At 33.5% G+C, this 13,221-nt stretch overlaps 1 protein-coding gene across 1 annotated transcript in view; it reads right to left on the minus strand.

Moving 5' to 3' along the window:
- Positions 1 to 4,467: 4,467 nt before the first annotated feature.
- The window catches only part of PTPRQ (protein tyrosine phosphatase receptor type Q), a 214,004-nt gene continuing 205,250 nt past the window's right edge, over positions 4,468 to 13,221 (minus strand). Inside the window, exons 43-45 of the mRNA XM_064376936.1 lie at positions 11,598 to 11,733; positions 6,113 to 6,236; positions 4,468 to 5,855 (exon numbers count right to left, since the gene is read on the minus strand). Coding sequence (XP_064233006.1) covers positions 5,818 to 5,855; positions 6,113 to 6,236; positions 11,598 to 11,733 — 298 coding nt within the window. The 3' untranslated portion in view covers positions 4,468 to 5,817. The remainder of the gene's footprint in view (positions 5,856 to 6,112; positions 6,237 to 11,597; positions 11,734 to 13,221) is intronic.

Below are 13,221 nucleotides of genomic sequence, written 5' to 3' on the forward strand. Positions count from 1 at the left end.
ATGTTTACTTTCTTTTCCGTTTTTAAAGTTAAAAGAAAAATGTTGAATGTGAAATTGCACTAACTACTAAGGAATAATTCCCTCTATCACCATTAGGCTAATTTGAAGCTAATCATTATGATAATAATTCTGTTTTCTATATATATTTCAAGTGGCTGTGTGAATCAATAGGTCATAGTTTTGGCATATTTGAATTCTTACAGAAAAAAATCATAACTACTACCATTATTGATACAGGAGTTAGAAATTATTTAGGCAGATAGGGAGGATAAATGAGTCCTCAGCAAGGTTTCCCTTTTAATAAAAAGCAGCCCCCAAATTATTTCTTTTCTAACAAAAGCAGCCTGAAAAATCATGCTGCTGACATAGATTAGCAGGCTGAAAGCTTGCACAGGTGAATTTCAGCATTTGTTCCAATAGGTGAAGGCTACTGGGGGCCAGGCATGTTCAACAGGGAGGCTCCATCTTCCCTTTTCTTTGTCACCACATGTACAGTAAAAGAAGCAGGCAACATGATGCCAGCCAGATAGAGAAACATCTGCATAATAAAAGATTAGAGTAGGGGTGGCCAGATTTTTATGTACTTTGCAAATAGCACACCTGGTCCAACCAATCTTTTGTGCCTTATGTAAATCAAACACCACCTCCTCAAGCTGATGTATAAAACCTCCTGCGCTTCATCATGGAAGTGGCAACCCATTTTCTCCAGGACCAATCTCTGTAGCAACAGAGATTTTCTCTTTCTTTCGCCTGTCAAACTTCTGCTCTTAACCTCACCCTGGTGTGTCAGCGTCCTTGATTTCCTTGGTGTGAGACAACAGACCTTGGGTATTACTTCAGACAAATGACGCCGCTTCATTATCATGTATATTACAATCCAAACCCCACTGAGTGTTTACTCTGAACTAAGACTGCTCTACAAACATGTGAGGTACATATTATAATTATCTCCATATTAGGAATGAGGAAATTGAGGTACAAAATGGTTATTGCTTTTTGCCTCAAATCACAAAATTAGTAAATACAGATGGGATACCCATCCAATCTGGCTACAGATTTTAAAAATACACACTTATACAAATTTAATTATATCAGATGAATTAATAAGAGAAGAAAAAAATGAATATTAGAAAGACAAATTAATCTGAAAGTTCACCCATGTAGGCTGTTTTCACATGTCCAAATTCCCTACAGTCCATGTACATATTAAAAAGTTTTGAAATGGAAATTAGAACAAAATAGGATTAAAAAACTGTCTTCCTGAGGCTTCTTTATTCCCAGGCTTCTGCATGCTGCTTTTCAACATAAAATAAGGATGGATACATACCTTGAAAGGAACTTGAACTTCAGCCAGATAGCCCTGGATTTGAATTCCATACTACCAATTACTCTATGTGAGAATTTGGGCACCTTCCTCATCCCCCCATGCTTCCATTACCTACTCTTTTAGTGGAGTTAATCTCATAGATGAGGTTTAAATGAGATAAAATGCCAACTCGTGTTATGATTCCAGCACAGTGCCAAGCACTCCTTAAAGATTCAAATATTGAATTACAGAATATTTCTTTTATTTTTCTTTCTTTTATATCTTTTAGCTTTCTTTTTTGTCCTGTTTCTTCTATCCTTTTCTTATTCTTTCCCTTTCTTTTGCTTATTAGTAGGGTAAAGGAGTTGATAGGATTTGACTATATATATATATACACACACATTTTATATGTGTGTATATATATATTTTTATATATATATAGAAATGCTATGGAGCTTTTTTGACTTTGACAACCTCTTCTCTTTTTTAGCTTTATTTTCATTATCCTATAAATTTCAATGTTCTTTTTTCTTTCATTTTTAATGTTTTAATTTTTTTGCTTCTTTTACATTTCTACTTTAATATTACTGTATTTATCAAGATTATTTTTACTCTTTTAAATTCATTCTAAGAGCTTATTTACCTCTAAAATCATCTGTGGTTTCTGTTACTTATTTTCATATGATTAGCAGAAAATCTCTGACTGGCTAGTAGGGAACTGGGACATATGATGATTATAACCTTTCTTTATCATGAGCATTTTACACTATTCTATTCAAAGCATGTCATTTGACTTACATAGAGACTGACATAATGTTATGGAAAGAGTACTTTCCAGGAGCCATAGAAACTCAGTTTGAATTTCAGCTTCAACTTTTACTAATAAATGTGGTTTCAGGCACAGCAATTAAGCTTTCATTATCTTTCCTGTAGTACAGGACCCTGCCGATCTTAAAGGATTTTGTAAGGATTAATAGGGATGATGGATGTAAAAGTACTCTAAAAAGTTTATAATTTACTAAAATGACTTCCCAACCTAACAATACTTTTAGTAAAATTAAAATAATTTAAGCTTGTGACTTTAGGAACATAATCCTGTTAACAGATTAAACCTTCTATTAAATGAGTTTTATTTTCAGAGGACAATATCTCAGATACTGATTTAGAACGTCCAGTTGAATCTTCTGAAATGAAAATTTTCAACTTGTTTTCCAAATTATATTTTATATTATTTGTGTACACGTCTATATATTAATTTTAATCAAAAATTCATTGAAAAAGCACTTAATTTTTTACTTAGTAAATATCAGTAGTTTTACTTACCAGAAGTCAATATAGCTGCCATAATTTTCTCCTCAGTCTGTGCATGTGAAACAGACATACAAATATGACACTAATACCCACAAAGTACAATACAATCTTAAAATGGGGTGCATTATCTTTTTGATAAACATTAAACATTGACAAGTCTTGGTAAAAGATTATCCTAACTTTGTAAGGTTCACTGTACTTTTCAAAACATTTTCCTATAAGTAATTTATTCTGTTCCTCAGAACATCTCCATGAGCTGGTAGGTGTGCCAGTACTGATTCTACATGGAAACTCTATCCATATTTATAAAGTCATTTACCATGAAATATTGCTTGTCCTAAGAAGACAAGCTATTTTGCCAACATTCTGCTTTATAAACTTTTAAAAAATATTTTCACTTTTAAATATAATTCAGTTGAGAATTTCAAATCATTGTGTCCCAAGTTTCTCATAAAAGTTCACTGAATTTTCTAAAGGTTGGCTAATGAAAATTGACGTGATTATCAGAATAATGGCATGGACTTATACAATACTTTGCTGAACTTAAATTTCATTTTAAAATCTAGTGTTTGGTTCAATATGTGGAATGAATCACCATCTCCTTTATGAAGAGGTCAAGGTTTAATTAGTTTTTCTGCAAAAGACTTATTATATATTTCACCTATAAACTGAAAGAAAAAAATGAGGCATTTTAAAGCAGAATGAAAGTAGAGGTGATACCCACAGCTGCTCTTGTCTCTGGCAAGCCATTCTGAGAGGCTCCAGTTTCATTTGGTTCATATGAAACACATGTTGCTCATTTATTGTACACGTGCTTCAATGTATTTTGACAAATCTGATCTAAAAATGTTACAGATGTTCTTCATTATTTTAATTAGCACTTCGTAGCCACCTATAGAGCCTGGCTATAAATTGCTTTTTTCACAATATCATTAAAAGAAACTGGGTTTCAGTTTAATTTTAGTTAGTGTCTTGATATAGCTAGCTATGCGTATTTTATAAATGGTTGCAATTCTTTTTATATTGAAGTTAAATCTTTTTTAAAACGTGTTTTAAATAATTTCAGGTAGATTTAAAATTGTTCTGATCCTGACTAATGTCTTTTAGAGAGTCATACATTATTGAACATATATCCTGAGATTAGGCAGCAATATTATAACTCAAGTACTTGCTAGAAATGACTCTCAGGACTATTCTATTTTTAGCGAAGCAGAATCTGCATTTTAACACAATCCCCAGGTATTCTGTATAAACATTAAAGTTTGATAGGCATGGTTAGAGAGACTTAGTATTCAAATTGTGTTTTATATACGCACATATGTATGCGTAAATGGGTCAAACTCTATCTTCTACACATCTGATTTATACAGATATAATAGAAAGTGGGCTGGCCTGTAGATTGAATTGTGTTTTAAAATCATTTGATACATTAAAAAGTAACCTCAACAATACTTCCCACAGGCTGTGTTATCTGTCTTTCATGATACAAAGCCCCATACTGGCTTGCCATACATTTTCAATGACTGACATAAAAGAAACTAAAGAATGTATAACCCCAACGTGAATCTTTTAGAGTTATCATCATTTTTTATTGCTTTCAGTTACTTTCTATAAACTTATTGGCTGGAACAGTAGTGGATTGTATTTATTTATACCTCCTTGCCATGAAAAAAAGGGAAGCCAATTTTACACTTTTCCAGAGGCTGTGAAACTAAGGGCTTAAATTTCTTGGATAGTAAATCTCACATTAAAATTACTATCTATGGATATCTTAAGAAATAATTATATCTTAATTATTTATATTATATTACATAAATTATGTCATATTTTACTTATATGTAAATCTTTATTTTATATATTATATTTGAGAATCAATACAATTATTATGTCTTAATATGAGATACAAAATCAAATATTTATTTATATAGAAGGTTCTGAAATTATGCTGCTAGATAATTCATTAAAATTCAATTTCATTGGCCATCACATTTCTTATATGTATATTCAGCAGAAATAAACATAAGATATAATTGTTACCATAGAGAGAATAATTAACACTATTTTTATTACTGTTAATTGAAATCTATGACAAAATAACTTCACATAATTCAAAACTTAGTACATGGTCACTATTTAATAAGATGGAGGCTGAAAGATTTTCTTTAAAGAAATCTTAAATTCGCTACACATGGTTAATTTGTTTTCAGTTCCACCAAGTATACTGCTCGATAATCAACCTTGGGAAATGAAATGAAGGCCATTTAATATAATCCATTTGGAAGTCTCTGTTGGCACCACAGCAGCACATCATTGGTTCACAAGCTTGCAACACACTATGTGTTCTTATTACTCTGTTGATACATTTTTGCTGAAAAAAATTCTTCAGAATTGTTAATATTATGTTGAATATATATCTAATGGGTGAATACTCTGATACATTTAACTATATATTTGAATATAAAATACAGGGGTAAAACTTGTGCCTGAAAGTTTACAAATGTAGGTCAGCTAGAATGGTACTTTGTAACTTCATGTGTGCAACTGCACTTTTAATTTTTCTTTTTAGCTTTTCAAACTGAAGATCACAATGCAAATTAAATAGCCCTAAGTGTCCCTGAAGAGCTACTGTGTGTTGTATAAAGGCTAAGTAATCCCTGCAGTGTCAGGGGGTTACTGTTCAGCTGTTCGGGATCACGAGATGATATCTCAGCACTCATAAAACAGAGGATTCAAAACACAGGGGCATACATGGAAGTACAGATCATTATGACAGTCCTGGAAATTATCCACAAGAAACGTCAACACCCTGGAAGCCAAAACAACACTACTGAATCAACATTTATAACTTTTGTTCAAAATTAAATCCAATACATAGGGAAAATTCACATTGAAACATTAATGCTAATACAATAATTTTCGTTTGGCTTGTTCCAAAATATGAAGGACTTAAAAAACATATGGGATGTCTTTTCTTAAGCATTTAAAATGCATAATATTTATTCTGTACAAAACAAATAATTATTCTGAATTAGCTATTTTCTAGAACTAGTCTTAAAATGTTCAATCCATTTGGAAAGGCACAGTTAGGGAAGCATCGATATTTCTTTAAGTTTGCCCATTTTAATTCAGAAGAATGAGGGGGTAACTTTGGCCCCTGGAATTTAAAAGTATCTTCCAATTGTATCCTTTGATCTGAATATTTACATAGTGGTTTCTTCCCATTCAAGCTCAACATCACCTATAACAGAAAGTAACATGTTACAAGAGAGTATTGAAGTTAAAAGTTCAAAATTTAAATGTTTCATGATAAAAATATAATGCAGACAGAAAGGATATTATTAGCCCAACTTGGATTACAGAGAAGTTAAAAAAAAATCTGATCTGTACACTAATCCAGTTTCTTAAACATTTTTAACCTATGGTTATTTTGAAATTTATGTTCCTACTGTAGTTGGTACACTAGTAAGTTGGGTGCATATTGTTGTTTCTGTTTACCTTCCATGGCGTCCAAAGAGTCCATCTTCTGAAGTGCTGAATAGTTAACAAAACAGATGGGCTGATTACTTCCCTTATTTGATAAGAGATCCAGAATGCACTGGTGTAAAAAGATATACTGTGCCTAGATACCAGAGACAGAATGGTTAAACAAATAGATGGATGAAGAGTTTTATACAGGGAGTTATACCGTTAAAGCTAAAAGAAGTACTGAATTCATCAAATAAATAGCTAAGTTACAGAAACAGAATTTATCATAGTATATATATGATTTTTTACCATTTCATATATGAGGCTTTCTAAATTCCTGTGGTCTCTTGAAGCTTCAAGTTTTTTTCTAACACTTGTCACTAAACACCAAGTGTTAATATATTCTTTCTTGCTGTGATTATAAGAAGTAGAAAATTGTATTACTTAAATTTGTTTATGAGTTTCCTTTTTCCTGTTAGATCTAATTGAGTAACTTCTCCTACAATTTTCTTGTTAGAATGGCTGTTGGAATACAAATACTAAATTTACTTTTGAAATCTGTGAGTGAGCATATCTTTACACCATCAGTGCATTTAAAATATATTTAACAAATCTGTTAGTCACCTGGATATGTGGCCTACTTAAGGTCAAGTATTTGGTCCTGTTTTGTAAATATAAGGCAGCGGGTCATTGAAATGCCCAAACATCCAGGTGCTGGACAAGGATTCCTAACACTGCATCTGAATGTTTGGGTTAAATTCAGTACCATTTGGATCCTTCAAATTTTTTCAATGTAATTCAATAACCTACTAGCATCTCTGAGTTTGGACCTTACTGAAAGTAGTTAAAGCTAAAAAAAAAAAAAGTACATTTTAAATCACCCTCATTTGTACATAACAGATATATCTGACTTTGAAGGAATATCACCAAATGTTTAAGACATATATTCAAATTGACAGTGATTTAAATAGAACATTCTCAAAAGTGATCAGCTTCAGAGGTTATATTCATATCTATCGCTGCTATACCACCAAACCTTTTGGAACTCCTCTAATTGTCTTCAGAAATTGTTAGTTATGATTATGAGTATCTATTCCTTTGTGGATTACAAAATGTTTCCATGAACATCTCATTACTGGAACATCAGTTCTATGAGGGCAGAACTCTGTCATATTCACTGCTATGTTCCGGTTGCCTATAATAGTGCGTGGCACATAGTAGTTGCATCATAAATGTCTGTTGATTTAGACTCATTTAATTCTCACAGGTAGGCAATCTTTACTGTTTAAGAGCAGATGTCATTTGGAGAAAATTCAAATGTCATTAGGTGTCAAGTTTTGTAAATGAGGTGGATGATCAAGTTTATAGAATTCAGTTTTGGTAAGAAATGAAATGTTGTTATAAAGCAATAAAATTTCTATTGAGATTGCTAGAAAGTTACTTCTTAAGGTAATTTCAAGGGTGTGCTTTCAAACATACATGACACAATGAATTATATTATTGGCAGAAATATGTTGACACAATATAATCTTTTTGGAAATCATTTAAATTTATGAGTTCTAGCATTTTATTTACTTATTTTTATAAACACATTGGAATTTGAGTCACATTTGGTGTGTGAAACTTCTGACTGTCCTGATTTTATCTTCTCCACTGGAAAGAATGATAGGTGTAAACTTTGCCAGCAGAGCAGGCTGAGCTTCGTGAGACAGTCCTACAGGTTCCAAGGTCCCTCTGCCATTATGGGTTACTGCCAAGGAAGCAGTGTACTGTTGTGAAAAAAGTTTAATCCCAGTTTCTGCCCTAGATAGCCATATTACCTTTAGAATTAAACTCTTCTGATGCACAATTTCCTCATCTGGTGGTGGAAGTGTGTGTCATAAATCCTGTGTTGTAAGATTTAAAGGATTTAACATATGTAAAATGCCCAGCAAAAAACTGGGCACCCAAAATATGTTAACTTTTTTTTCTTCCACTATATGAGCTCCTATCAGTAAATTTCCACTTATGTGAGGCATTAAGAGTATCTTAGGATATTATCTCACTACAGAGCATTCTCTCAGAAAGGCCTTTCAAATTTCCGGGGCTACAATGCATTGTTTTTGTTGTTGTTGTTTGTTGTTGTTGTTGTTGTTGTTGTTTGAGACAGTCTTGCTCTGACACCCAGGCTGGAGTGCAATGGTGCAATCTCCGCTCACTGCAAACTCTGCCTCTGGTTTCAAGCGATTCTCCTGACTCAGCCTCTGGAGTAGATAGGATTATGGGCACATGCCACCACGCTCAGCTGATTTTTGTATTTTTAGTAGAGAAGTTTTGCTATGTTGGTCAGGCTGGTCTCGAACTCCTGACCTCTGGTGATCTGCCCACTTCAGCCTCCCAAAGTGCTGGGATTACAGGCATGAGCCACCGCACTCAGCCCCCAGTGCATTATTTTTTGAGTGAAAGAAATCAAAGCTTTCTCTTGGGCAAGGGCCATGCCCCTCAGTGCCTTTTAGTGGCAGTATATTGTTGAAGTTGCTGCCTTCCCCCAGCCGCCCATGGCTGCTGTAGTATATGCTGTAAGACAGGAACATTCTTCATAGAAACTGCAATCACTCTGGAGTGCAGGAAAGAAAACAAGAAACTGCTCTTGTGCAAGACAATGCTGGTGCTTAAGGACTAGAGGCGAGGTGTGATCATTTCTCTGTTTGTCATCACAGGGAAAAAACAGTAAAGAGCCTAACTTCTGGGAACTAAGACAGATAAAAGAGGGCTTCCGAGTACCTGCTTTTCAGCAAGGAGAGAATCAGAAAAATCATATTGAACATTTACTGCATGCTGGGCACCATGTTGGTGACTTACAAACTTTCTCTTATTTAATACTGATAACAAGTTTGTGAAAAGTGTAACAGGGCTATTTTACAAAAGAGAAATAGCTCAGAGAGCTTAATTAAACAAAGTCACAGAGCCAACAATTAGTAGAGCTGTATTCTGAATTTAGTTCTGTGACTTCAAAAACCTTCTCTTTCTAATCACACCTCCCCTCACCCCCCGCCACCCCAAACTCCCATCCCAAGCTGTGACAATTCACTATGGCTGGTTAAATAGTATAATGTATGAAGTTTATAACATATATTGACTACTAAATTGGGTAAAATTATTAATAGACATTCTTGAACACACTCATTACAGAATTTCGTTTTACAAAGTCATAGAACATGGAAGTTTTTTCAACTTTTGCTGTTTGAAGATTGACTCTAGACTCTAGAAGGAAACAATCAGTTCCATCCTGTATCCTATCCAAGAGAGCCAACTCTTAATTTCATTGAGAGCATTGATCACCAGTGTATATGTGTACATCTAGGGACATGGGAGGAAAGTGTTATCTTTCTATTTATCTTTATTTTTAACTAAAAGTGAGAAGGAAATTGAATTTTAATAGTGACTAATTGGATTGATATTAGAATCTTCATAAGACCCATTGATAAAGACCAGCTACCTAATTTGTCAGCCCAACTTGGATTAGAGAGAATGCAAAATGCAAAGTTCCACTACAAAATGGAAAGTTCCTGCCTCAAAATGTAATTTTAAGATTTTTCAAGATAGTGACAGCAAACATTAAACCAATTTCAGGGCCCTTTTAAATGTGAGGACCTGTGAAACTACCCATGTTGCATAACCATGAGGCTGGCCCTGGTCATGTGTAATATTCCATTTCTGAAGTATCCCAGGGAAAGAGTGACACTTAACTCATTTGTTAACTCAGTATATAAGGGAATAAATATGCATTATATTACCTAGTTTACCTAATTATCAAAGTATCTGAGGAAGATTCCTACAAAGAGACTATGAATTAATGATAATATTTATCATGCAAGCCCAAATGAACGACAAAAAACTGGCAAGGCTGACACCTTCATCATGCTCCTAGAATACTTTTGTAGTCATACTATGAGGTAAACATAACAACAATGTAATCAGACCTGACAAAAAGCTAGATCTCTTTTTTAAAAAAGCATAAAAACTTAAAATATAAACTTAAAACCACTATCAAAATAAAAGCATTTTGTCCTAGGTGTATATTTTCTTTTTTGAAAATACCTAATGATAATAAGAAGCCTGAGCAATGAGCAAGGTTTTGAAAATATTGCTTCTTTGATATTTATCTCATTTTTCAATTACTTATTTATGTTTACAATTTACATAACCAAACAATCTGCATTTAAAGATAAATATATATGTATTAGAGTTGAAGCTCAAGCATCTTTCCTAAAAGGGAATTTTGTCTAAAAAGTTTGGATATCTCTGGTCTAGAGCAGCATCTTCCAAGGAGGATTAATGTTCCATGATATGCTATTACAGGTCTGGATCAAAAAGGATTGAAGAGCTCTACAATCATCAAAGTTTGAGAAAAGTTGCCCATAGGGATCCGTTTTCATAATGGTCAGTGAAATTAGCATTAAGGCCATAAAAATTTATGTGTTTAAAAATCAGTTTAATTTCTTTCTCATACTTATTTTAGCAGAGAACTCATTTTCTCAAATCTTTAACTACTTTGATGCCATGTATGCTTTCTAGAATGTAACCTGGAAAATATTGTTAAAGCAGATCTGTGCATTTATTGCAAGAAAATCTCTGTTTGTGTAGCATACAAATTCCAATCCAAAGCTACAGATAGGAATATCATGCATATTGTAGTCATACAGACAAGGGTTTGAATTCTGGCTCTGGAATTTATCAGTAATATCATCTTGGAATATCATCTAACTTCTTGGAACACGTGCTTCCCTGTTTGTAAAGCAGAGCCAGTAATATTTAGTCTGTTCATTGGTTTTACTCACCCTGCCTTACAAACAAAAATTTAATCAGGATTAAATAAGATAATACATGTGAAGGGTCTTGTATAGCACCTGGTACCCAGTAGACACTCAGTAGAGGTTTTTAGTCACATTACCATTATACCATGCAATTTTAAAAATTAAAATTGTATACATTTTATAAATTTTTTTGTGTGTGAGCCAAAACAACAAACAAAAAATTCCCAGTTAAGAGTTGATAGCATGCTACAATATTCATTATTAGTACTGGTATGCAATAGGGATACATATAGAGAAGCAAAATCCATAGAACTTCATTATGATCAATATTTTAAACTGTTTTCTCATATAACTTTTCAAAAGATATTGATATTAAAAGATATTGACTTGAGTTCATTTTTTGAGATCCCAAAGCTGCTAAATGATAAAGATAAATCAATTTATAAGTTATTTCCTACATACCTATCAGTATAACGAGTTAAGATGAGACATCAGTAACAATGCTGCAGGGTGACTATGGCACGTGGGCATTAGTTATCCTGTAATTTCTATCAGCTGCCCTCCCCAGGATTTCCCCAAAAAGCTTATAATGTAGGAAAAGAGAGTTTCCACCATGCAAATACAGCTTCAAGCCCATGTCCATCCAGACTGCTGCCACTAAGACCTCCCCTGTGGAAATTCTGGAACTTTAGAATGCAGTGCAGGTTTAGATATCTTACCAGATTCTGCACCATGCACATTCTTTCACTTCTCAGTTCAGCTACTAGTCCATATATATCCACAAAATCATGGTCATTTATATGTTGTGTTAAATGGTCCAGTGCAATAAAAACTCCAGTTCTTCCAACTCCGGCACTGCAGGAAGAGTAAAATTACATGAAAATTATTCAGCAAAGGTTGTTCATTTTGATGGGGATAAAGATAATGAGCTACAGTAGCAAAAAATTCTAACAGTTTCTTCTCTTACTTGGAGGCAGACTTTCTTTGGAGATTCTTTGGATTTTTTTTTTACAGTTACGAAAACTGTTTAAATAGAGCAAGATGATTATCATTAATATGCTATCAAATATTTGAGATTCTCTTTCTTTAATCAGTGGAGCTTACCCTCTTATTTCTTAATATTTTAGGGGGTGTTGTTGGAGAAGAATAGAGATTTTTAAAAAATCATTGAAAATTCTTAATACCAGAGACTCTGTATTGACTAAATTTTCAGTTAGCAGCAGAAATGCTAAACATTACAAATGTTCAATATTTAGCTCATAAAGCATTTTCTTTGCATCATTTTGAAAAATAGTCTTGCAAGTGTCCTTTTTACTTTCTTTCTCTAGAATTTATTTTACCTCCTATAGATAATAAAATTGAAAAACTATTTCCTTTTAAGAAATTATATTAATACTCAAAGACTGGCATGTGCTCCATAGAAACTATTAACTGATAAACCTCCCAAGATTGACTCAGAAATTCCTACTGTCAGAATTCCTATAGTCTGAAAGACAAGATCCCTAGGAAATTAAATGGTTAATAGAGGAAATTAATCTGAAAAAAATTTTGAAAGTTTATCTAGTCTTATAAATATTACTTTGAATCACATAAAACTGCCATTTTTATAGTTCTGTAGTAAGAAACATTTAAATATTGGCAATTTCCTATAATTTGACCTAAGAAATTGTGAGCCTTACAACATAAAACAGATTAGAGTAACATGTATACACATATTCCGCACAGCCATTGAATTGTTAAGTATATTTTGAGTGTTAAACACTGTTCTGAGCACCTGGGGCAGAGCAGTGAACAACGCAAAGTCCCTGCACTTGTAGAGCTTATATTCTAGAGGAAAACAGCACATAAATTAACAGGCAAAGAACAGGTAAGAAGTGCCATACGGCGGAAGAAAAACAAAAACAGAAACAGGTTAAGGAGATAGAGGGTAATAGGGTAGGATAGAGTCAGCAGAGAAAACTTCTCTGATAATGTAATATTTGAAAAGAAACTTGCATAAGATTAGAGAACACATCATGTGGGTATCAGGGAGAAGATCATGGTAGCCAGAAGAAGCAAAATGAGAAGAGATCTGAGTTGGGAGAATTTTTGAATGTTCACAAATCAGGGGAGACCAGGGAGGTGAGAGTGCAGTGAGGAGGTGAAGTGTGGCCAGGGATCAGAGTATTTGCTGGTGGGTTAGATGTGGAATGTGAGAGGAAGCAGAATCAAGGATGATTCTAGCACTTTTGGCTAATGAAAGGGACTTGCTGTTTACCAAGATAGGGACAACTGAGCAGGGGTGAATTTGGAGATTGAGTCAAGTGTTCTGTTTTGTACACATCGAATTTCTAGAACTTTTTA

Source organism: Aotus nancymaae, unplaced genomic scaffold (assembly GCF_030222135.1).
Source record: "Aotus nancymaae isolate 86718 unplaced genomic scaffold, 86718_ANA_hifiasm-v0.15.2.pri h1tg000016l, whole genome shotgun sequence".
NCBI classification, from domain to species: domain Eukaryota; kingdom Metazoa; phylum Chordata; class Mammalia; order Primates; family Aotidae; genus Aotus; species Aotus nancymaae.